This window comes from Pseudophryne corroboree, chromosome 3, assembly GCF_028390025.1.
Source record: "Pseudophryne corroboree isolate aPseCor3 chromosome 3, aPseCor3.hap2, whole genome shotgun sequence".
NCBI lineage: Eukaryota > Metazoa > Chordata > Amphibia > Anura > Myobatrachidae > Pseudophryne > Pseudophryne corroboree.
The window spans coordinates 97,796,166-97,819,780 of NC_086446.1; the positions used below are offsets into that span (position 1 = coordinate 97,796,166).

Consider the following 23,615-nt stretch of genomic DNA (forward strand, 5'->3'; position numbering starts at 1 on the left):
CATCAGATGAGTTAAATGAAGTGTGTGAAGAAGCGTGGGCTTCCCCCGATAAGAAACTAGTGATTTCTAAAAAGTTACTGATGGCGTACCCTTTCTCGCCAGAGGACAGGTTACGCTGGGAGACATCCCCGAGGGTGGATAAAGCACTTACACGCTTGTCAAAAAAGGTGGCACTGCCGTCTCAGGATATGGCCGCCTTAAAGGAGCCTGCGGATAGAAAGCAGGAGGCTATCCTGAAGTCTGTATATACACACTCAGGTACTATACTGAGACCTGCTATTGCTTCAGCATGGATGTGCAGTGCTGCAGCAGCATGGTCTGATTCCCTGTCTGATAACATTGATTCCCTTGACAGGGACACCTATATTGCTAACCATAGAGCATATTAAAGACGTAGTCTTATCTATGAGAGATGCACAGAGGGATATTTGCCGGCTGGCATCTAGAATAAATGCAATGTCCATCTCTGCCAGGAGAGTATTATGGACTCGGCAGTGGACAGGTGATGCGGATTCTAAAAGACACATTGAGGTTTTGCCTTACAAGGGTGAGGAATTGTTTGGGGATGGTCTCTCGGACCTCGTTTCCACAGCAACAGCTGGGAAGTCGACATTTTTACCTCGGGTTCCCTCACAGCCTAAGAAAGCACCGTATTATCAGGTACAGTCCTTTCGGCCCCAGAAAGGCAAGCGGGTTAAAGGCGCATCCTTTCTGCCCAGAGCCAGGGGTAGAGGGAAAAAGCTGCACCATACAGCCAGTTCCCAAGAACAAAAATCCTCCCCTGCTTCCGCTAAATCCTCCGCATGACGCTGGGGCTCCACTGGTGGAGCCAGGGGGCCCGTCTCCGGAACTTCAGCGACCGGTGGGTTCGCTCACAGGTGGATCCCTGGGTCCTACAAGTGGTATCTCAGGGATACAAGCTGGAATTCGAGACGTCTCCCCCTCGCCGTTACCTCAAATCGGCCTTGCCAGCCACTCCCCGGGACAGGGAGGTAGTACTGGCGGCAATTCACAAGCTGTACCTCCAGCAGGTGATAATAAAAGTTCCCCTCCTTCAACAGGGAAGGGGTTACTATTCCACAATGTTTGTGGTACCGAAACCAGACGGTTCGGTGAGACCCATTCTAAATTTGAAATCCTTGAACACTTATATAAGGAGGTTCAAGTTCAAAATGGAATCGCTCAGGGCGGTTATTGCAAGCCTGGAAGAAGGGGATTACATGGTATCGCTGGACATCAAGGATGCTTACCTGCATGTCCCCATTTACCCACCTCACCAGGTGTACCTCCGTTTTGTGGTACAGGACTGCCATTACCAATTCCAGACGTTGCCGTTTGGTCTGTCCACGGCACCGAGGGTATTTACCAAAGTAATGGCCGAAATGATGATACTCCTTCGAAAGAAGGGAGTTATAATTATCCCATACTTGGACGATCTCCTTATAAAGGCGAGGTCCAGGGAGCAGTTGTTTGTCGGAGTAGCACTATCTCAGGAAGTGCTACAACAGCACGGCTGGATTCTGAATATTCCAAAGTCGCAGCTGGTTCCTACGACGCGTCTGCTGTTCCTGGGTATGATTCTGGACATAGAACAGAAAAAGGTGTTTCTCCCGGAGGAGAAGGCCAAGGAGTTGTCATCTCTGGTCAGAGACCTCCTGAAACCAAAACAGGTGTCGGTGCATCACTGCACGCGAGTCCTGGGAAAGATGGTAGCTTCTTACGAGGCAATTCCATTCGGCAGATTCCATGCAAGGATCTTTCAGTGGGATCTGTTAGACAAGTGGTCCGGATCGCATCTTCAGATGCATCGGCTGATCACCCTGTCCCCGAGGGCCAGGGTGTCTCTGCTGTGGTGGCTGCAGAGTGCTCATCTTCTCGAGGGCCGCAGATTCGGCATACAGGACTGGGTCCTGGTAACCACGGATGCAAGCCTCCGAGGTTGGGGGGCAGTCACTCAGGGAAGAAACTTCCAAGGACAGTGGTCGAGTCAGGAGACTTCCCTACACATAAATATTCTGGAACTAAGGGCCATTTACAATGCCCTAAGTCAAGCAGAACCCCTGCTTCAAAACCAGCCGGTGCTGATTCAGTCAGACAACATCACGGCGGTCGCCCATGTAAACCGACAGGGCGGCACAAGAAGCAGGATGGCGATGGCAGAAGCCACAAGGATTCTCCGATGGGCGGAAAATCACGTGATAGCACTGTCAGCAGTGTTTATTCCGGGAGTCTACAACTGGGAAGCAGACTTCCTCAGCAGGCACGACCTCCACCCGGGAGAGTGGGGACTTCATCCGGAAGTCTTCCAACTGATTGTAAACCGTTGGGAAATGCCACAGGTGGACATGATGGCGTCCCGCCTAAACAAAAAGCTAAAAAGATATTGCGCCAGGTCAAGGGACCCTCAAGCAATAGCTGTGGACGCTCTAGTGACACCGTGGGTGTACCAGTCGGTTTATGTGTTCCCTCCTCTTCCTCTCATACCAAAGGTGCTGAGGATAATAAGAAAGAGAGGAGTAAGAACTATACTCATCGTTCCGGATTGGCCAAGACGGACTTGATACCCGGAACTGCAAGAAATGATCTCAGAGGACCCTTGGCCTCTGCCACTCAGACAGGACCTGCTACAGCAGGGGCCCTGTCTGTTCCAAGACTTACCGCGGCTGCGTTTGACGGCATGGCGGTTGAACGCCGGATCCTGATGGAAAAGGGCATTCCGGTTGAAGTCATTCCTACGCTGATAAAAGCTAGGAAAGATGTGACAGCAAAGCATTATCACCGCATATGGCGAAAATATGTTGCTTGGTGTGAGGCTATGAAGGCCCCCACAGAAGAATTTCAGCTGGGTCGTTTTCTGCACTTCCTACAGTCAGGACTGACTATGGGCCTAAAATTGGGTTCCATTAAAGTCCAGATTTCGGCCCTGTCTATTTCTTTCAAAAAGAACTGGCTTCACTTCCTGAAGTTCAGACGTTTGTTAAGGGAGTGCTGCACATTCAGCCCCCTTTTGTGCGCCCGGTGGCACCTTGGGATCTCAACGTTGTGTTGGATTTCCTAAAATCACATTGGTTTGAGCCGCTTCAGACCGTGGAATTAAAATATCTCACGTGGAAAGTGGTCATGCTTTTGGCCTTGGCTTCGGCTAGGCGGGTGTCAGAATTGACGACTTTGTCCTGTAAAAGCCCCTATCTGATCTTCCATATGGACAGTGCAGAATTGAGGACGCGTCCCCAATTCCTCCCTAAGGTGGTATCAGCGTTTCATTTGAACCAACCTATTGTGGTACCTGCGGCTACTGGGGACTTGGAGGCCTCCAAGTTGCTGGATGTAGTCCGGGCCCTGAAAATCTATGTTTCCAGGACGGCTAGAGTCAGAAAGACTGACTCGCTGTTTATCCTGCATGCACCCAACAAGCTGGGTGCTCCTGCTTCTAAGCAGACTATTGCTCGCTGGATCTGCTCCACGATTCAACTTGCACATTCTGCGGCTGGACTGCCGCATCCTAAATCAGTCAAAGCCCATTCCACGAGGAAGGTGGGCTCTTCTTGGGCGGCTGCCCGAGGGGTCTCGGCTTTACAACTTTGCCGAGCTGCTACCTGGTCGGGATCAAACACGTTTGCAAAATTCTACAAGTTTGATACCCTGGCTGAGGAGGACCTTGAGTTTGCTCATTCGGTGCTGCAGAGTCATCCGCACTCTCCCGCCCGTTTGGGAGCTTTGGTATAATCCCCATGGTCCTTACGGAGTTCCCAGCATCCACTAGAACGTCAGAGAAAATAAGAATTTACTCACCGGTAATTCTATTTCTCGTAGTCCGTAGTGGATGCTGGGCGCCCATCCCATGTGCGGATTGTCTGCAATACTTGTATATAGTTATTGCCTAACTAAAGGGTTATTGTTCTGAGCCATCTGTTCAGTGAGGCTCAGTTGTTATTCATACTGTTAACTGGGTATAGTTATCACGAGTTGTACGGTGTGATTGGTGTGGCTGGTATGAGTCTTACCCGGGATTCCAAATCCTTTCCTTATTGTGTCAGCTCTTCCGGGCACAGTTTCCCTAACTGAGGTCTGGAGGAGGGGCATAGAGGGAGGAGCCAGTGCACACCAGTAGTCCTAATTCTTTTCTTAGAGTGCCCAGTCTCCTGCGGAGCCCGTCTATTCCCCATGGTCCTTACGGAGTTCCCAGCATCCACTACGGACTACGAGAAATAGAATTACCGGTGAGTAAATTCTTATTTTTCTTGTATTCAGATTGACGCATTAGGTGGATAGACTGGCATTGCCAGGCTCCCTTCGGTGCAAGAACCCGCATCCCGGTACTCAAGGCAGTTCTGCCATTGAATGTATTCCATCACTTTGTGTGTTTCTTTCAGATGAATACAGAAACACACTACAGAGAAGTCCTACCCCTCTCTTATCACCGGATGACAACCGAGAATACAGGGAGCAATCAGAGGTAATGTCTCATGTGCAAATTTCCTATACTGTTCTTTCTTTTTTCCTGAAACATGCTTGAATGCCCCTTCCCTATAGTATTACTAGCATAATGGATCCGTCAGCCTACCTCCTCCCACACCCTCGCTCTGTTACACCCCACCCTCGCTCTGTTACACCCCACCCTCGCTCTGTTACACCCCACCTCCGCTCTGTTACACCCCACCTCCGCTCTGTTACACCCCTCCCTCGCTCTGTTACACCCCACCTCCGCTCTGTTACACCCCACCCCCTCACTTCTATACTACTTAGCCCGTTCCCGACGGCATTTCCTGCTCTCCTACATCCGTCCTGCCTTCCTAGCAGGGGCAGCCTTTGAGACGTGCTCCCACCCTGGCTTCCACTCTCATTGAAGAGACTGGTCAGACCATAGGAAATGATTATATAGATTATAAGCAAGATTGATAAGATATATAAGCTATTTAAATGATTATATGGATTATAAGATTCTCTTGTGTACCCTTTTCCTTACCTATGCCGTTGGTATTCTCTTTGCTGTCCGAGGCTCCAAATCTGTCTGCTACGCTCATCGTTCTGGGTACAGTTTCTACTTTTGCTTTCTCTAACGTCCTAGTGGATGCTGGGGACTCCGTAAGGACCATGGGGAATAGACGGACTCCGCAGGAGACATGGGCACTTTAAGAAAGAATTTAGATTCTGGTGTGCTCTGGCTCCTCCCTCTATGTCCCTCCTCCAGACCTCAGTTTGAATCTGTGCCCGGACGAGCTGGGTGCTGTTCAGTGAGCTCTCCTGAGCTTGCTGTAAGAAAGTATTTTGTTAGGTTTTTTATTTTCAGGGAGCTCTGCTGGCAACAGACTCCCTGCATCGTGGGACTGAGGGGAGAGAAGCAGCCCTACTCTCTGAAGATAGGTCCGACTTCTTAGGCTACTGGACACCATTAGCTCCAGAGGGATCGTACACAGGATCTCACCCTCGTCGTCCGATCCCAGAGCCGCGCCGCCGTCCCCCTCGCAGAGCCGGAAGACAGAAGCCGGGTGAGCATAAGAAGCAAGAAGACTTCGAAATCGGCGGCAGAAGACTCCTGTCTTCACTGAGGTAGCGCACAGCACTGCAGCTGTGCGCCATTGCTCCCACACACACCTCACATACTCCGGTCACTGTAAGGGTGCAGGGCGCAGGGGGGGGCGCCCTGGGCAGCAATTGGGACCTCTTTGGCAAAAGTTTAGCATATATACAGTTGGGCACTGTATATATGTATGAGCCCCCGCCAAGTAAATGTATATTTAAGCGGGACAGAAGCCCGCCATCGAGGGGGCGGGGCTTCTTCCTCAGCACTCACCAGCGCCATGTTTTTTCTCCACAGCACCGCTGAGAGGAAGCTCCCCAGCCTCTCCCCTGCAGTTACACGGTAGAAGAGGGTAAAAAGAGAGGGGAGGCACATAATTAGGCGCAAAAATCAATATAAACAGCAGCTACTGGGTTAACATTAAGTTACTGTGTTATTCCTGGGTTAATAGCGCTGGGGTGTGTGCTGGCATACTCTCTCTCTGTCTCTCCAAAGGGCCTTATGGGGGAATTGTCTTCAGATGAGCATTCCCTGAGTGTGTGGTGTGTCGGTACGTGTGTGTCGACATGTCTGAGGTAAAAGGCTCCCCTAAGGAGGAGATGGAGCAAATGTGTGTGTGAGGGTGTCTCCGTCGACAACGCCGACACCTGTTTGGATATGTGTAATTAAGTTCTAAGGTGAATTTATTGCACAAAAGATTAGAGAACAGACAGGGAATCTACCCATGTCTGTCCCTATGTCGCAGAGACCTTCAGAGTCTCTCAATGATCACTATCCAAAATAATAGACACTGATATCGACACGGAGTCTGACTCCAGTGTCGACTACGATAATGCAAAGTTACAGCCAAAATGGCAGAAAGTACTCAATATATGATTATTGTAATAAAAGATGATTCGCATATCACTGATGACTCATCTGTCCCTGACACAAGGGTACACATGTTTAAGGGGAAGAAAGCTGAGGTAAATTTCCCTCCTCTCATGATGAAAAAGAGCGGGAATCTCCAGACAAGAGACTGCAGTTTCCCACAAAGAATTCTCAGGGAGTATCCTTTCCCTACTAGGGCCAGGATACGATGGGAATCTTCCCCTAGGGTGTCACGTTTGCCCAAAAGGTAGCCCTGACTTAACAGCTATTCTCAGGGACCCTGCAGATAACGTGCACATTCTGGTACACTACTCAGACCGACGATTGTGTCGGCATGGGTTTATAGCGCTGTAGCAGCGTGGACAGGTACCTTATCAGCAGAGATTGAGACCCTAGTATGTATATATATATATATATACATATATATATATAATGTATATCTCCTATATATTTGCCCAAGTCTGTGACTCTGTGCTGGCCGTAACGCTGGGCGGAGTCACAGGCACAGATCTGGCCAGGAACAGTCCCCTCCCTCTCTCCGCCCAGTCCCCTCCCGATCTCCGCCCAGTCCCCTGTCTCCCTTCTCCCCGTACTGCCCCTGGTGAGTGGTGACACCGCAGCTGCTGACTGTGAGCGGAACTCACATTACCCGCCTCACAGTCTTGCGGCTGCCACTGAGTCAGGGAGACATGCTGAACAGTGACTCGCCCCCCCCCCCCCCTCCCGCCCGCCCGCGGCAACCACCCGCGGCAAACACCCGCATCTGCCCCCCTCCCGCGGCACTCCCGTCCCCTCCCCCTCCCGCAGCACCAACATCCGCAGCACTCCCGCCCAGAGTCTTCACTTTTCTAACACCCGCTGCGGTCGCTGGCGAAAAGGGGGCGTGGCTTCACGGAAAGGGGCGTGGCTTCGCGTCCCGACCCCCGTTTTCGGCACGTTGTGGTTCGGGGGACACTGCTGAATCTGCAGTGCTGGCTTCTGCGCTGTGACAGGAGCCGGCACTTTGGTGTCACCCCTCAGAGGGTAACACCCGGGTGCGTGCCGCACTCCCCGCACCCACGTTGTGGCGCCACTGCTCCTGCCCCCTCCCCCACCCGTAGCACAAACACCCACCGTCTCCACCCACCACCCGCGGCACTCCCGTCCCCTCCCCCACCCAGAGCACAAACACCCACGCAACCCACCCGCGGAACTCCCGCCCCCTCCCCCACCCGTAGCACCAACACCCGCGGTAACCAACCGCTTTCGCCCCCCACCCGCTGCACTCCCACCCTCTCCCCCACCCACCCGCAGCACCAACACCCGCGCCACCTACCCGCAGCACCCACCGCATCCACCCACCACCCGTGGCACTCCACCCCCTCCCCCACCCGCAGCACCCACACCCGCGGCACCCACCGCATCCACCCACCACCCGTGGCACTCCCCCACCCGCTGCACCAACACGCGCACCACCCGCGGCACTCCCGTCCCCTCCCCCACCCAGAGCACAAACACCCGCGCCACCCACCCGCGGAACTCCCGCCCCCTCCCCCAACCCGTTGCACCAACACCCGCGGCAACCAACCGCATTCGCACCCCACCCGCGGCACTCCCACCCTCTCCCCCACCCGCAGCACCAACACCCGCGGCACCCACCGCATCCACCCACCACCCGTGGCACTCTCCCCCACCCGCAGCACCAACACCCGCGGCACCCACCGCATCCACCCACCACCCGTGGCACTCCCCCCCCCCTCCCACACCCGCTGCACCAACACCCACACCACCCGCGGCACTCCCGTCCCCTCCCCCACTCCACCCAGAGCACAAACACCCGCGCCACCCACCCGCAGAACTCCCGCCCCCTCCCCCACCCGTAGCACCAACACCCGCGGTAACCAACCGAATTCGCCCCCCACCCGCAGCACTCCCACCCTCTCCCCCACCCGCAGCACCAACACCCGCGCCACCTACCCGCAGCACCCACCGCATCCACCCACCACCCGTGGCACTCCACCCCCTCCCCCACCCGCAGCACCAACACCCGCGGCACCCACCGCATCCACCCACCACCCGTGGCACTCCCCCCCCCTCCCCCACCCGCTGCACCAACACGCGCACCACCCGCGGCACTCCCGTCCCCTCCCCCACCCAGAGCACAAACACCCGCGCCACCCACCCGCGGAACTCCCGCCCACTCCCCCAACCCGTAGCACCAACACCCGCGGCAACCAACCGCATTCGCCCCCCACCCGCGGCACTCCCACCCTCTCCCCCACCCGCAGCACCAACACCCGCGCCACCTACCCGCGGCACCCACCGCATCCACCCACCACCCGTGGCACTCCACCCCCTCCCCCACCCGCAGCACCAACACCCGCGGCACCCACCACCCGTGGCACCCCCCCCTCCCCCACCCGCAGCACCAACACCCGCACCACCCGCGGCACTCCTGTCCCCTCCCCCACCCAGAGCACAAACACCTGCGCCACCCACCCACGGAACTCCCGCCCCCTCCCCCAACCCGTAGCACCAACACCCGCGGCAACCAACCGCATTCGCCCCCCACCCGCGGCACTCCCACCCTCTCCCCCACCCGCAGCACCAACACCCGCGGCACCCCCCGCATCCACCCACCACCCGTGGCACTCCCCCACCCACAGCACCAACACCCACACCACCTGTGGCACTCTGCCCCCTCCCTCACCCACAGCACCAACACCCACTGCCCCCCCCACCAGCGGCACCCAACGCATCCCCCACATCCGCTCCCACCCGCGGCACTCCCACCCGTAGCTCCCACACCTGCAGCACCCCCCGCCCCTCCCCCACCCGCTGCAACCCTGCCCCTCCCCCATACCCACCCTCTCCCCCACCTGCAGCACCAACACCCGCGCCACCTACCCGCGGCACCCACCGCATCCACCCACCACCCGTGGCACTCCACCCCCTCCCCCACCCGCAGCACCAACACCCACACCACCCGTGGCACTCTGCCCCCTCCCCCACCCACAGCACCAACACCCGCGGTAACCAACTGCATTCGCCCCCCACCCGCGGCACTCCCACCCTCTCCCCCACCCGCAGCTCCAACACCCGCGCCACCTACCCGCGGCACCCACCGCATCCACCCACCACCCGTGGCACTCCACCCCCACCCGCAGCACCAACACCCGCGGCACCCACCGCATCCACCCACCACCCGTGGCACCCCCCCCCCCTCCCCCACCCGCTGCACCAACATCCGCGGCACTCCCGCCCCCTCCCCCACCCAGAGCACAAACACCCGCGCCACCCACCCGTGGAACTCCCGCCCCCAACCCGTAGCACCAACACCCGCGATAACCAACCGCATTCGCCCCCCACCCGCTGCACTCCCACCCTCTCCCCCACCCGCAGCACCAACACCCGCGCCACCTACCTGCAGCACCCACCGCATCCACCCACCACCGTGGCACTCCACCCCCTCCCCCACCCGCAGCACCAACACCCGCGGCACCCACCGCATCCACCCACCACCCGTGGCACTCCCCCCCTCCCCCACCCGCTGCACCAACACGCGCACCACCCGCGACACTCCCGTCCCCTCCCCCACCCAGAGCACAAACACCCGCGCCACCCACTCGCGGAAATCCCGCCCCCTCCCCCAACCCGTAGCACCAACACCCGCGGCAACCAACCGCATTCGCACCCCACCCGCGGCACTCCCACCCTCTCCCCCACCCGCAGCACCCACCCACCACCCGTGGCACTCCACCCCCTCCCCCACCCGCCCCTGCAACCATAGCACCCTCACACCCACCCACCCCCAACCGCACCACCCCGGCTAACTGCCCCCTCCCCCACCCGCGGCAAAGCCGTGCAGAGGTTAACGGGGCGAAGCCCCTAACGACGGTGTGAAGAGCGCCCGTAGGGCGCGATGAATCGCCTAGTATAGAGATATATATATATATATATTAAAGATGCTGTCTTAAGAGATATATATATATAAAACATGCCCAAAGAGACATTAGTCTACTGGGTTCTAGAGTCAACGCTATGTCGATTTCTGCTTGACGTGTCCTGTAGAATATGCAATGGACAGGTGATGCCGACTTAAGAGGCATATGGAAGGCTGAGGATTGTGTGGAGAAGGGATCTCGGACCTGGTCTCCACAGCTATAGCTGGTAATTCTGATATTTTGCCTTATATTCCTGCACAGCCTAGGAAAGCACGACATTATCAAATGCAGCCTTTCGAACACAAAGAAACAAGAAAGTCCGAGGTGCGTCCTTTCTTGCCAGAGGCAGGGGCAGAGGAAAGAAGCTGCACAACACAGCTAGTTCCCAGGAACAGAAGTCCTCCCCGGCCTCTACAAAATCCACCGCATGTCGCTGGGGCTCCACAGGCGGAGCTAGGCCCGGTGGGGGCACGTCTTCGTAAGTTCAGCCACAAGTGGGTTCACTCCCTGTTGGATCCCTGGGCAATAGATATTGTGTCTCAGGGATACAAGCTGGACTTTGAGGAGATGCCCCCTCACCGACGGCCCTGCCGGCTTCCCTCCACGAGAGGGAAATAGTGTTAACTGCAATTCACAAATTGTATCTTCAACAGGTGATCAAGGTTCCCCTCCTTCAACAAGGAGGGGGTTATTATTCGACCATGTTGTAGTCCCGAAACCGGACGGTTCGGTCAGACCCATATTGAATTTAAAATCCCTTAACATATACCTGAAAAGTTTCAAGTTCAAGATGGAATCGCTAAGAGCGGTCATCGCAAGCCTGAAAGGGGGAGATTTTATGGTGTCTCTGGACATAAAGGATGCATACCTTCATGTCCCCATTTATCCACCTCATCAGGCGTACCTCAGATTTTCGGTACAGGATTGCCATTACCAATTTCAGACGTTGCCGTTTGGTCTTTCCACGGCCCCGAGAATCTTCACCAAGGTAATGGCGGAAATGATGGTGCTCCTGCGGAAGCAAGGTGTCACAATTATCCCGTACTTGGACGATCTCCTCATAAAAGCGAGATCAAGAGGGCAGTTGCTGAACAGCTTATCACTTTCTCTGGAAGTGTAACGGCAACACGGCTGGATTCTATATATTCCAAAGTCGCAGTTGGTTCCTACGGCTCATCTGCCTTTCCTAGGCATGATTCTGGACACAGACCAGAAAAGGGTTTATCTCCCGATAGAGAGAGCTCAGGAGCTCATGACACTGGTCAGGAATCTATTAAAACCAAAACAGGTGTCAGTGCATCACTGCACTCGAGTCCTGGGAAGGAGGGTGGCATCATACGAGGCCATTCCCTTCGGCAGGTTCCATGCGAGGACCTTCCAATGGGACTTACTGGACAAGTGGTCCGGGTCACATCTTCAGATGTATCGGTTAATCACCCTGTCCCCCAGGGCCAGGGTGTCACTCCTGTGGTGGCTGCAGAGTTCTCACCTTCTAGAGGGACGCAGATTCGGAATTCAGGACTGGGTCCTGGTGACCACGGACGCTAGCCTCCGAGGGTGGGGAGCAGTCACACAGGGAAGAAATTTCCAAGGTCTGTGGTCAAGTCAAGAGACTTGCCTTCACATCAACCTCCTGGAACTAAGGGCCGTATACAACGTCCTACGTCAAGCGGAGCACTTGCTTCGCAGCCAACTGGTTCTGATTCAGTCAGACAACATCACCGCAGTGGCTCAGGTGAACCGCCAAGGCGGCACAAGGAGCAGAGTGGCGATGGCAGAAGCCACCAGAATTCTTCGCTGGGCGGAGAATCACGTAAGCGCTCTGTCAGCAGTGTTCATCCCGGGAGTGGACAACTGGGAAGCAGACTTCCTCAGCAGACACGACATCCACCCGGGAGAGTGGGGACTTCATCAGGAAGTCTTCACACAGATCACATATCGGTGGGAATTGCCACAGGTGGACATGATGGCATCCCGCCTCAACAAAAAACTACATATTGCGCCAGGTCAAGAGACCCTCAGGCAATAGCGGTAGACGCCCTGGTGACACCGTGAGTGTTCCAGTCGGTCTATGTATTTCCTCCTCTTCCTCTCATTCCCAAGGTGCTGAGGATATTAAGGAAAGGAGGAGTGAGAACAATCCTCATTGTTCCAGATTGGCCACGAAGGACCTGGTATCCAAATCTGCAAGAAATGCTCACAGAGGACCCGTGGCCTCTTCCTCTAAGACAGGACCTGTTGCAACAGGGGCCCTGTCTGTTCCAAGTCTTACCGCGGCTGCGTTTGACGGCATGGCGGTTGAACGCCGGATCCTAGCAGAATAGGGCATTCCGGACGAGGTCATTCCTACGCTGATAAAGGCTAGGAAGGACGTGACAGCTCAACATTATCACCGTATATGGCGAAAATATGTTTCTTGGTGTGAGGCCAGGAATGCTCCTACAGAGGAATTCCAGCTGGGCCGTTTCCTTCACTTTCTACAGTCAGGAGTGAATTTGGGCCTAAAATTGGGCTCCATTAAGGTCCAGATTTCGGCCCTATCCATTTTCTTTCAAAAAGAGTTGGCTTCTCTACCAGAAGTTCAGACGTTGTAAAGGGAGTGCTGCATATTCAGCCTCCTTTTGTGCCTCCAGTGGCACCTTGGGATCTTAACGTGGTGTTAAGTTTACTGAAATCACACTGGTTTGAACCACTTAAAACGGTGGAGTTAAAATATCTCACGTGGAAGGTGGTCATGCTATTAGCCTTGGCTTCGGCTAGGCGTGTGTCAGATTTAGCGGCTTTGTTACATAAAAGCCCCTATCTGGTTTTCCATATAGATAGAGCAGAATTGCGGACCAGTCCACAGTTTCTGCCAAAAGTGGTGTCATCTTTTCATATGAACCAACCTATTGAGGTGCCTGTGGCTACTCGTGACTTGGAGGATTCAGAGTTACTGGATGTGGTCAGGGCTTTAAAGGTTTATGTAGCCAGAACGGCTAGAGTCAGGAAAACGGAGTCGCTGTTTATCCTGTATGCATCCAACAAGCTGGGTACTCCTGCTTCAAAGCAAACTATTGCTCGCTGGATCTGTAACACGATTCAGCAGGCTCATTCTGCGGCTGGATTGCCGCTGCCTAAATCAGTTAAAGCCCATTCCACTAGGAAGGTGGGCTCTTCTTGGGCGGCTGTCCGAGGGGTCTCGGCATTACAACTATGCCGAGTTGCTACTTGGTCAGGTTCAAACACTTTTGCGAAGTTCTACAAGTTTGATACCCTGGCTGATGAGGACCTATTGTTTGCTCAATCGGTGCTGCAGAGTCATCCGCACTGTCCCGCCCGTTTGGGAGCTTTGGTATAATCCCCATGGTCCTTACGGAGTCCCCAGCATCCACTAGGACGTTAGAGAAAATAAGATTTTCTTACCGGTAAATCTATTTCTCGTAGTCCGTGGTGGATGCTGGGTGCCCGTCCCAAGTGCGGACTTCTTCTGCAATACTTGTATATAGTTATTGCTGCAATAAGGGCTATGTTATTGTTGCATCAGGGTTGAACTGATGCTCTGTTGTTGTTCATACTGTTGACTGGGTAAGTTTATCACAAGTTATACGGTGTGATTGGTGTGGCTGGTATGAGTTTTGCCCTGGATTTCCAAAATCCTTTACTTGTACTGTATTCTAAAGTTCTTTATAGTGCCCATGTCTCCTGCGGAGCCCGTCTATACCCCCATGGTCCTTACGGAGTCCCCAGCATCCTCTAGGACGTAAGAGAAAATAAGATTTTACTTACCGGTAAATATATTTCTCGTAGTCCGTAGTGGATGCTGGGGACTCCGTAAGGACCATGGGGAATAGATGGGCTCCGCAGGAGACATGGGCACTTTAAGAAAGAATTTGGATTCTGGTGTGCTCTGGCTCCTCCCTCTATGTCCCTCCTCCAGATCTCAGTTAAAGAAACTGTGCCCGGAAGAGCTGACAGTACAAGGAAAGGATTTTGGGAATCCAGGGTAAGACTCATACCAGCCACACCAATCACACCGTATAACTTGTGATAACTTTACCCAGTTAACAGTATGAACAATAACAGAGCATCAGATAAACCCTGATGCAACTATAACATAACCCTTATTTAAGCAATAACTATATACAAGCATTGCAGAAGAAGTCCGCACTTGGGACGGGCGTCCAGCATCCACTACGGACTACGAGAAATAGATTTACCGGTAAGTAAAATCTTATTTTGACCTATTATCACTGTACAGGTTGAGTCTCCCTTATCCAAAATGCTTGGGACCAGAGGTATTTTGGATATGGGATTTTTCCGTATTTTGGAATAATTGCATACCATAATGAGATATCGTGGTGATAGGACCTAAATCTAAGCACAGAATGCATTTATGTTACATATACACCTTATACACACAGCCTGAAGGTCATTTTAGCCAATATTTTTTATAACTTTGTGCATTAAACAAAGTGTGTATAAATTCACACAATTCATTTATGTTTCATATACACCTTATACATACAGCCTGGAGGTCATTTAATACAATATTTTTAATAACTTTGTGTATTAAACAAAGTTTGTGTACATTGAGCCATCAGAAAACAAAGGTTTCACTATCTCACTCTCACTCAAAAAAGTCCGTATTTCGGAATATTACGTATTTCGGAATATTTGGATATGGGATACTCAACCTGTAATAGGCTTTTGTATGTACTTTATGTCCTCCAAAGACTGTTTTGTATTTTTAATGCACTGTTTATAGCGCTGCAGACCCCCTTGTGGCACCCTCTGAACAAAGGATAATATTAATAAATAACAGGATGATTTGGGAAAAGCCTATGACGTTAGTGTTGCTTTTGCTAAGCAGGACTATGGTTCTTTTTCCCACGAGCAAAATTAGAATCTTTATGATATCACACGTCACATTGGTAACTCCATACTTAGATATTGGGGGGGAATGTAATAACCTGCGAGTAGCAGGAAATGCGAGACTTTGTGCTAGCTCTCCCGTTTTATTTTGTTTGTTTTTAAAGCGGCAATCATTTACACGTCAAAACCAGGTTGGTTTTGCCGTGTAAATGATCGCCGCTTTAAAAAACAATAACGGGAGAACTCTCACAGAGTCTCGCACTTCCTGCTATTTGCAGGCTATGGGGTATATGCAATTCACGGCGAATCGCGGCAATTTTTCGCCGTTTTTTAATTCGACTAAATTCGCCAGGTGAATTCCGGCAGGTGGCTGCCGGAATTCACCATATTCAATGAAAAACGGATTCGCCAGAATCGCGGGCGAAAATCGGCCGATTTGGCGGATTTTGCCGCGATTTTAAAAAACGGGGAAAAACGGGAAAAACCCGGGGGGAAAAATGGCGTGGGGTCCCCCCTCCAAAGCATAACCAGCCTCGGGCTCTTCGAGCTGGTCCTGGTTCTAAAAATGCAGGGGAAAAATTGGGCAGGGATCCCCCGTATTTTTAAAACCAGCACCGGGCTCTGCGCCTGGTGCTGGTGCCAAAAATACGGGGGACAAAAAGAGTAGGGGTCCCCCGTATTTTTAACACCAGCATCGGGCTCCACTAGCTGGACAGATAATGCCACAGCCGGGGGTCACTTTTATGCCGTGCCCTGCGGCCGTGGCATTAACTACCCAACTAGTCACCCCTGGCCGGGGTACCCTGGGGGAGTGGGGACCCCTTCAATCAAGGGGTCCCCCCCCCCCCAGCCACCCAAGGGCCAGGGGTGAAGCCCGAGGCTGTCCCCCCCCATCCAATGGGCTGCGGATGGGGGGGCTGATAGCCTTTTGTGATAATAAAAAGATATTGTTTTTTCCAGTAGTACTACAAGTCCCAGCAAGCCTCCCCCGCAAGCTGGTACTTGGAGAACCACAAGTACCAGCATGCGGGAGAAAAACGGGCCCGCTGGTACCTGTAGTACTACTGGAAAAAAAATACCCAAATAAAAACAGTACACACACACCGTGAAAGTAAAACTTTATTACACACTACCGACACACACATACTTACCTATGTTGACACGCCGACTGCCACGGTCTCCGACGATCCGAGGTACCTGTGAAAAAATTATACTCACCTTCCAGCGTCCAGAGATAAATCCACGTCCAGAGAGATAAATCCACGTACTTGTAAAAAAAACAAAACGCAAATACCCGCTCCATACCGGACTGAAAGGGGTCCCATGCTGACACATCAGACCCCTTTCTCCCGAATGCCGGGACATCACGTGACTCCTGTCACTGAAGTCCCTTCAGCCAATCAGGAAGCGCTACTTCCGTGGCGCTCACCTGATTGGCTGTGCGCTGTCTGTGCTGTCAGACAGCGCATCGCAAAGCCGCTCCATTACTTTCAATGGTGGGAACTTTGCGGGTAGCGGTGGGGTTAACCCGCGGTCAGCCGCTGACCGGCGGGTGACCTCACCGCTAGCCGCTAAGTTCCCACCATTGAATATAATGGACGGGGCTGTGCGATGCGCTGTCTGAGTTCAGACAGCGCACAGCCAATCAGGTGAGCGCAACTAAGTTGCGCTTCCTGATTGGCTTTAGAGACCTTTCAGTGACAGCTGTCACTGAGAGGTCTCTCTGCATTCGGGGATAGGGGTCCCATGTGTCAGCATGGGACCCCTTTCAGTCCGTTTGGTCGGGTGTCCGGTTTGTTATTTTCTACAAGTACGTGGATTTATCTCTGGACCCTGGTTGAGGTGAGTATATTGATCTTTTATTTTCAGGTATCCGTGGATTCTACATGGAGAAGAGGACCGATGTCGGCGTGTGAACATAGGTAAGTATGTGTGTGTCGACGTATGAAATAAAGTTTTACTGTCGACGGTGTGTGTGTCCTGTTTTTATTTGGGTATTTTTTTTCCAGTAGTACTACAGGTACCAGCGGGCCCGCTTTTCTCCCGCATGCTGGTACTTGTGGTTCTCCAAGTACCAGCTTGCAGGGGAGGCTTGCTGGGACTTGTAGTACTGCTGGAAAAAACAATATTCTTTTCATGATCACAAAAGGCTATCAGCCCCCCCATCCGCAGCCCATTGGATGGGGGGGGACAGCCTCGGGCTTCACCCCTGGCCCTTGGGTGGCTGGGGGGGGGGACCCCTTGATTGAAGGGGTCCCCACTCCCCCAGGGTACCCCGGCCAGGGGTGACTAGTTGGATATTTAATGCCACGGCCGCAGGGTACGGCATAAAAGTGACCCCCGGCTGTGGCATTATCTGTCCAGCTAGTGGAGCCCGATGCTGGTGTTAAAAATACGGGGGACCCCTACGCTTTTTGTCCCCCGTATTTTTGGCACCAGCACCAGGCGCAGAGCCCGGTGCTGGTTTTAAAAATACGGAGGATCCCCTGTCAATTTTTCCCCCGCATTTTTAGAACCAGGACCAGCTCGAAGAGCCCGAGGCTGGTTATGCTTTGGAGGGGGGACCCCACGCCATTTTTTTTTAGGATTTTACCGTTCCAGCAATAAAATAAAAAATTTAAAAAAAAATATTTTAAAAAATATATAAATAATATTTGTGCCTCCAAAAAAAAAAAAAAAAGTACCTAATCCCTTCTAATATAAATAGATCTGCTATTCCCCCAAAAAAAAACACAAAAAAAAACATGTTTAAATTTTTTTTATTTGTTTTCACCCTCCAAAGTGTGGCGGATTGAAAATGACGAATTTGCTGTCTAAAAGCACTGCTGTCGAATTTCCAAACTTGAATTGAATATGCTTTGGTCGAATTGCAGCACTTGTATCATTGCAGAAAAGTCGAATTTGCAAAAATTCGAATTTCAAAAAGTCGAATTTTGAAAGTCCGTTTTTTGGTCGGAAAGCACTGAATTGCATAGGCAAATTTTTTTTTTGGTCGAAAATGACCCGAAATTCGACAATTTCGGGAATTCGACCGCAATTGCATATACCCCTATTACTTTCCCCCCATTGCATTGTTCGAAAGAATAATAAGCTGCATAAAAAAAACCTTGATACATTCGCATTCTACCTTATAGGGAATTAATGAGTGCTCCGTGGGCTCGGCCCGGTTTACAGTCAAGGTTGATAGAGCCGTCTAGGTGGCCCTGGTTTGGTCCCTCTATTATCATGTCACCTCTGGATACCAGGTCATAATGTATTGCTGAGATAACTCAATAAGACACACACAGCCGCATGTCTCATAAGTAATCTGCTTTACTTTGGTCAGCTTCGATATTTATACACGTATATTGGCAGTAAATGATTAACACAATTATATAACTTCATATGCCCCTTGTCCTTCTGCTTATCTGGAGCTACATATAGATATTTTCCATTTCTGAGGAGAGAGCAGGGTGCCAGATGCTCACTTTCACACACAATGTTATATAGAAACACGCTTTTATATTTTCCATATGTTCAAGCTAGTTTAATCAAATCTCTTTGTAATATTAAAATGAATTGCATTATTATAATTAATCAGTTTCCCTCCTATTTATAATAATCAAACATTACAGGTTCATCTGGTATTACAATATGACATTACAGTTGAGCTACAAGGCATCACATAAACTCTACCTAAAAGAGACTAAGCAAACAGTCTAGCTATAATGGTGCTAAGGGCTATGTTCCCATAGGACGGTGCTTGTCACTCTATCCCACGGAAGGTAAAGAACCGTTCACATCATATCCATTAAGGTAGACTGCTCACGGCTCCTTCTTGCCAAGCTCTTCTGTAGTTTCTTCTTTGAGTTTACACTTTACAAATTTCTTTCAAGCTGAAAGGAAGGGAAACAAAATAGAATCTTAAATTCAGATATATGCAATTTGCTAAAAAAACATCACTATTTCAACAATCTCCTTTGCATGTTTGCATATTTCATCGTTCAAACTTAACTTGAGCAAAATTGCAGTGGAACCCAAGTTTCTCTTTCCTTAATTGACACAGAAGTGGGCGTGGTCAGAAACACTCGATATGGACCATCAAATCTGGACTCAAGTGACTTTTTCACGTGTCTTTCCAGATGCACCCAATCTCCTGGTTAAAGCTTGTGGGGATTCAGATCTGCTCCTGAATCTGGGAGATAAAAAAAACTAGAGAACACAGAGGTGTCAGTTTCTTCAGTAAGAACACTTTAGCATCCCTTTCTGGTTTCTGTGACACACTCACTAATCTGATACTGTAACTTCTTGTACTCCTTATCTGCAAATATCTTCTAAACTTAATTTTCTATCTATTGATCTTGCTGTAGCTTTTGCCATTGGCCAATAACTGAAAAATGTCTGTGACTATCAATACATCTTTGGCAGTTAGTTATAGTCAATTTGCAGTATGGAAAATAACTTTTGGGGATTGCTCCAAGGGTTGTCTTGACCTTCTGTCCTGGATTGGACATTTCCACATATCCAGCAGGCTTGTACAAACTTGGTTGCATCTGGATAAAATTCTGGAGCTATCCATCTTTCTGTGACTAGGTTTCCCATCTGATCATTTCCCAGGTGTGTGAGTCCATGGTTCTTCTTCTTGTCTGGCTCCTCTTCTCTGTCATGCTGCTTTTTCTTTAGGACCTGCTTGTTCCTGAAATTTCTTCAAACCCTGTAGATCAGGCATCTGAGGCTTTGCTTCTTTCTGTTACTTCTGTATGTGTGGTGTAGATGGCTACCTTTACTGGTTGTTTCGTTGCTTTCTCTTTCCACAGGCTTCTTTCTCACTCTCTTCTGCTTTGTTCTGAAGTTCAATCAGCGTAGCATAATCAGGCATTTGGTCTGGCACTGGAATGGTTACTGTATAGGCTTGCCTTATCTGCTGGGGGCATTTTGCTGCCCTCTTTGCTTCAGCATCTTGCCAGATTGTTGCCTCTTGTTTCAGGAGTGTCATTTCTTCATGTGCCTGGATCTTCATTACTGCAACCTTTTCTGTGGCCCTTGCAGAGCTCTCAACTGGTGTCTGATCAGGGAAGCACGTTGTATGTCTTCGCCACTTGCCTTCTTGAAGCCTCTGCTTTTCCATATCTGTCCCACAATCCTGTGCTGGGATGGTAGGGATCCTGAGTCCACAACTTCATGTTTGCTGGTTACTGCGTATCCTGTATAAGGAATCCCATCCTCATAGTATCTTGAACCATCCACATAGAGATTGTGCTGTGCATCAGGAAGGGTTGTGTCTGTGACATGAGGTATTGGTTGAGTCTCTTGTTCCATCAGAGCCATGCAGTCATGGGAAAAAAAATTTATTGTGAATATTTTCATCACTTTCTGCATTCCCATAGTTCATGTGGTCCTCATCATCCTGGTTACTCTGGGTACCATTGCTAGAGATATTATATGTCCCTCTTCTCCCTCCTTTTGAATCTAGAGATTCATACTCTGCTCCTTCTTCCTGCAATAGGGCTGGTAGTAGAGTTGCTGGGTTGAGGGTGGTGCATCTCTTGATGGTGACATTTGTGGCACTTAGTAAAGCTACTTCATACTTGGTGAGTCTTGCGGCTGATAAGTGCTTAGTTCTGGCTTGCTGTAGTATTTCAGTCACCACATGTGGTACCTGAATGATCAGTTCATGATTAAGCACAATGTCTATGCATTTCTGTTTGAGGACTGCTGTTGCTGCAACTGCTCTGATGCAGGTGGGTGCTCCTTGGATAATGTTGTCCAGTTTGCTTGAAAGATAAGCCACTGGGCGTTGCTTGCTTCCATGCAGTTGCGTGATGATTCCAAGTGCATGACCTCTTTCCTCATGGCAATAAAGAGTAAATGGTTTGGTGTAGTCTGGCAGACCCAGTGCTGGTGGAGATGCTATGGCAGCCTTGAGGTTCTGAACTGCTTCTTCAACTTGCTCTGTGGTGTAGCTTGAAGCCTCTTTCTTTGTGCTGTCATACAAAACTTGCATGTAGATAAACTTCAATTGCTGCTTCAATGCTAGGCTTCATGATAGCTGGAATATTGCTGGTATACTTGATTCCTTGTGGGGTATACTGAATAGTAGCTTGCATGATGTTAAGGATATCAGCTCCCAACAAATTCACTCTTTGAAGAGGGAGGGGCTGTCCTCCCAGTCCTGTCCCATCGACATAGTGGCTGGTTAAGAGTTCTTCTGGGACGTCAGTTTTCTTAAGTACAGTGACTGCTGCTCCAGTGTCCAAAAGGCATTCTAGGGTGTTTCCTGTAGGTAGAGTAAGCATAACAGTACCTTTTATGCGGTCAGTGTAGGTGTCACTTGAGTAGGTGGACCCCGTAGCAGGATTCAGTCATTCCTGTTGTACCGTGAAGTTTGGGACAGAGTCCTTATATTTCAGCCATGTCTGGTATTTTCTGCTTTTCTTCTTCTGATGACCTGAAACCTTGCACCAAAAACATTTACCAGTCATGTCTTCACCCTGCACATTTCTTGTGGTGTAGGGCCTGGAGTTATTTACACCTTTACCTTGATTTTGGACCTTATTTGTCTTGGTGTTAGACTGGGCAGCCTGCACTACATGTATAGTAACAGCTGGTGCTTTGGAAGTTCTCTTATCTCTCCTTTCTTTCTCGTTATCTTGAATCCCTTCTAGGACTTCTACTAGTGAGGTAATGTTCATCAAATTTGCTTCTGGTCGGACTGCATACAACTGCTGCCTGTATTCAGGTCTAAGTCCATTAAGGAACCTGGTCTTAAACAGTCTGGCGTTGTTAGAGTATTCCCTTATGCTGAGGTTTTTTTTGTACCAGATCAGGTTCAGCTGGTGCAGTGTCTCTGATTTGCTTACATCTGACTTGTACTCTATACAACAGTTGTGAGCCTGAAGCCATAGTATAGCGGTTGGCTTCAAGGGGAGCATTCTCAATTTTCCCCCTATCACTATCTGCCTCCTGGGGAGCTATGGCAAGAAGCATATTATATTCACCTATTCCTATGGAAGCTCTAAGAATCTGTTCTAAATCAACCCAACACGGTCTATACACTTGTTTAATCTTTTTTTCAAATTCAGCTGGACTTTTTCTGATATCTGGTAAGTCATTTACAGTACGCATAACCTCTGAAGGGAGCCAGGGTATGTATTGTTCCTGCTCCACATATGCTGCAATATAATCTTCAGCCCCAGGTAACCTATCAGTTGTATGTCTGGGATTAGCATGACTACTAACTCTAACAGGCATTACATTGTAATTTTTACGAGATATTCCTCTTGGATCTCTGTTAGGACTACTAGCAAAGTTCCACAACCTCCTAAATATCCCTGGAGTTTTTGGTTTAACATTTTGTGATTCACATGGTCCTGAATTTGGCTCTACCCAGTTACCACAAAAGAAACATTTTTCACTTCCCTCCAGAACACATCTCCCACAATAAAGACACTTTCTTTCAGGGTAGTGTATAACTTTCCTAAGAACCAGTGTACCTTCTAGATTTTTTTCATAACTTAAAGTATTTTCATAACGTTTTTCAGGTGTCATTTGTTCTGCATATGTTGCTGAAGGAGTTAAAACTCCTGCTTTATCATGTGTCCTTGATTCTGCATGCATTGATACTGCTGAGGGGGCTGACCCCCCTTCCACATTCCCATCATTATAAATAGCATAACATGTTATTGTAACATTGGGTGGTGGTATTATATTAGACCTACAATCTTCCTGTCTAATTCTTTCCTCATCTTCCAGTTCTTGTGAAACAATAAGCCATATATTTACAGTGTCCAAATAACCTTTCTTTTGTAACCAGTGACTATCTGTGGCCTGGAACCTTTTCCAAGCCTCTGTCCTTCCCTCACGTTCTGCTAAGCGCTTCATCTTACTCCCTTTCCCTCCCATTGGGGTAATTAAGCCCTCTGGGTGTGGCCGAATCCACCTGCGGTGAAGAGGGATATGTCCTTGAACGAGAAGTACCTGTGTATCACAGGCTATAAGTTTTGTCTGGACACAAACCTTTCTCAGCCTATTTTTGTTTCTACTGAACTTGTCTGACTGTACTAAATCACATTTACAATACATGCAATCTAAAACACCATATTCAGTCTTCTAACTTTTCTGACAACTTGTTGGACACTGCTGGTATTTTTAAAAAATGATCAGTAGGTTAATCAGCTAAGCATAAAGGATATGGTTCATTTCTATGCACTGACAACAATTGAGCATCCAAATGATATCCCACAATACTAGCAAATTCTGTTAAAATGCCTTTCCTATTCTGAGATGGTTATCTACGTTGCAAAAAACACTGGGTAAATCGTGCATAATAATGAACCTTAGTACACCTCTGTACTGCACACAATTGCAAACTAGGTACGCCTTTGTATTCTATTCCAATTGTTCTGTGGGCGCATGCGCTAATAAGACATAGACACAGATTCAGTCATTCAGCAACATTGGACTTTTAC

At 50.3% G+C, this 23,615-nt stretch overlaps 1 protein-coding gene across 5 annotated transcripts in view; it reads left to right on the top strand.

Moving 5' to 3' along the window:
- Positions 1–23,615, top strand: part of LOC135054871 (zinc finger protein OZF-like) — a 42,852-nt gene that overhangs the window by 8,591 nt on the left and 10,646 nt on the right. For all 5 annotated transcript variants that reach the window (XM_063958287.1, XM_063958288.1, XM_063958285.1 and 2 more), the window contains one exon: positions 4,374–4,456. In XM_063958287.1, coding sequence (XP_063814357.1) covers positions 4,374–4,456 — 83 coding nt within the window. The remainder of the gene's footprint in view (positions 1–4,373; positions 4,457–23,615) is intronic.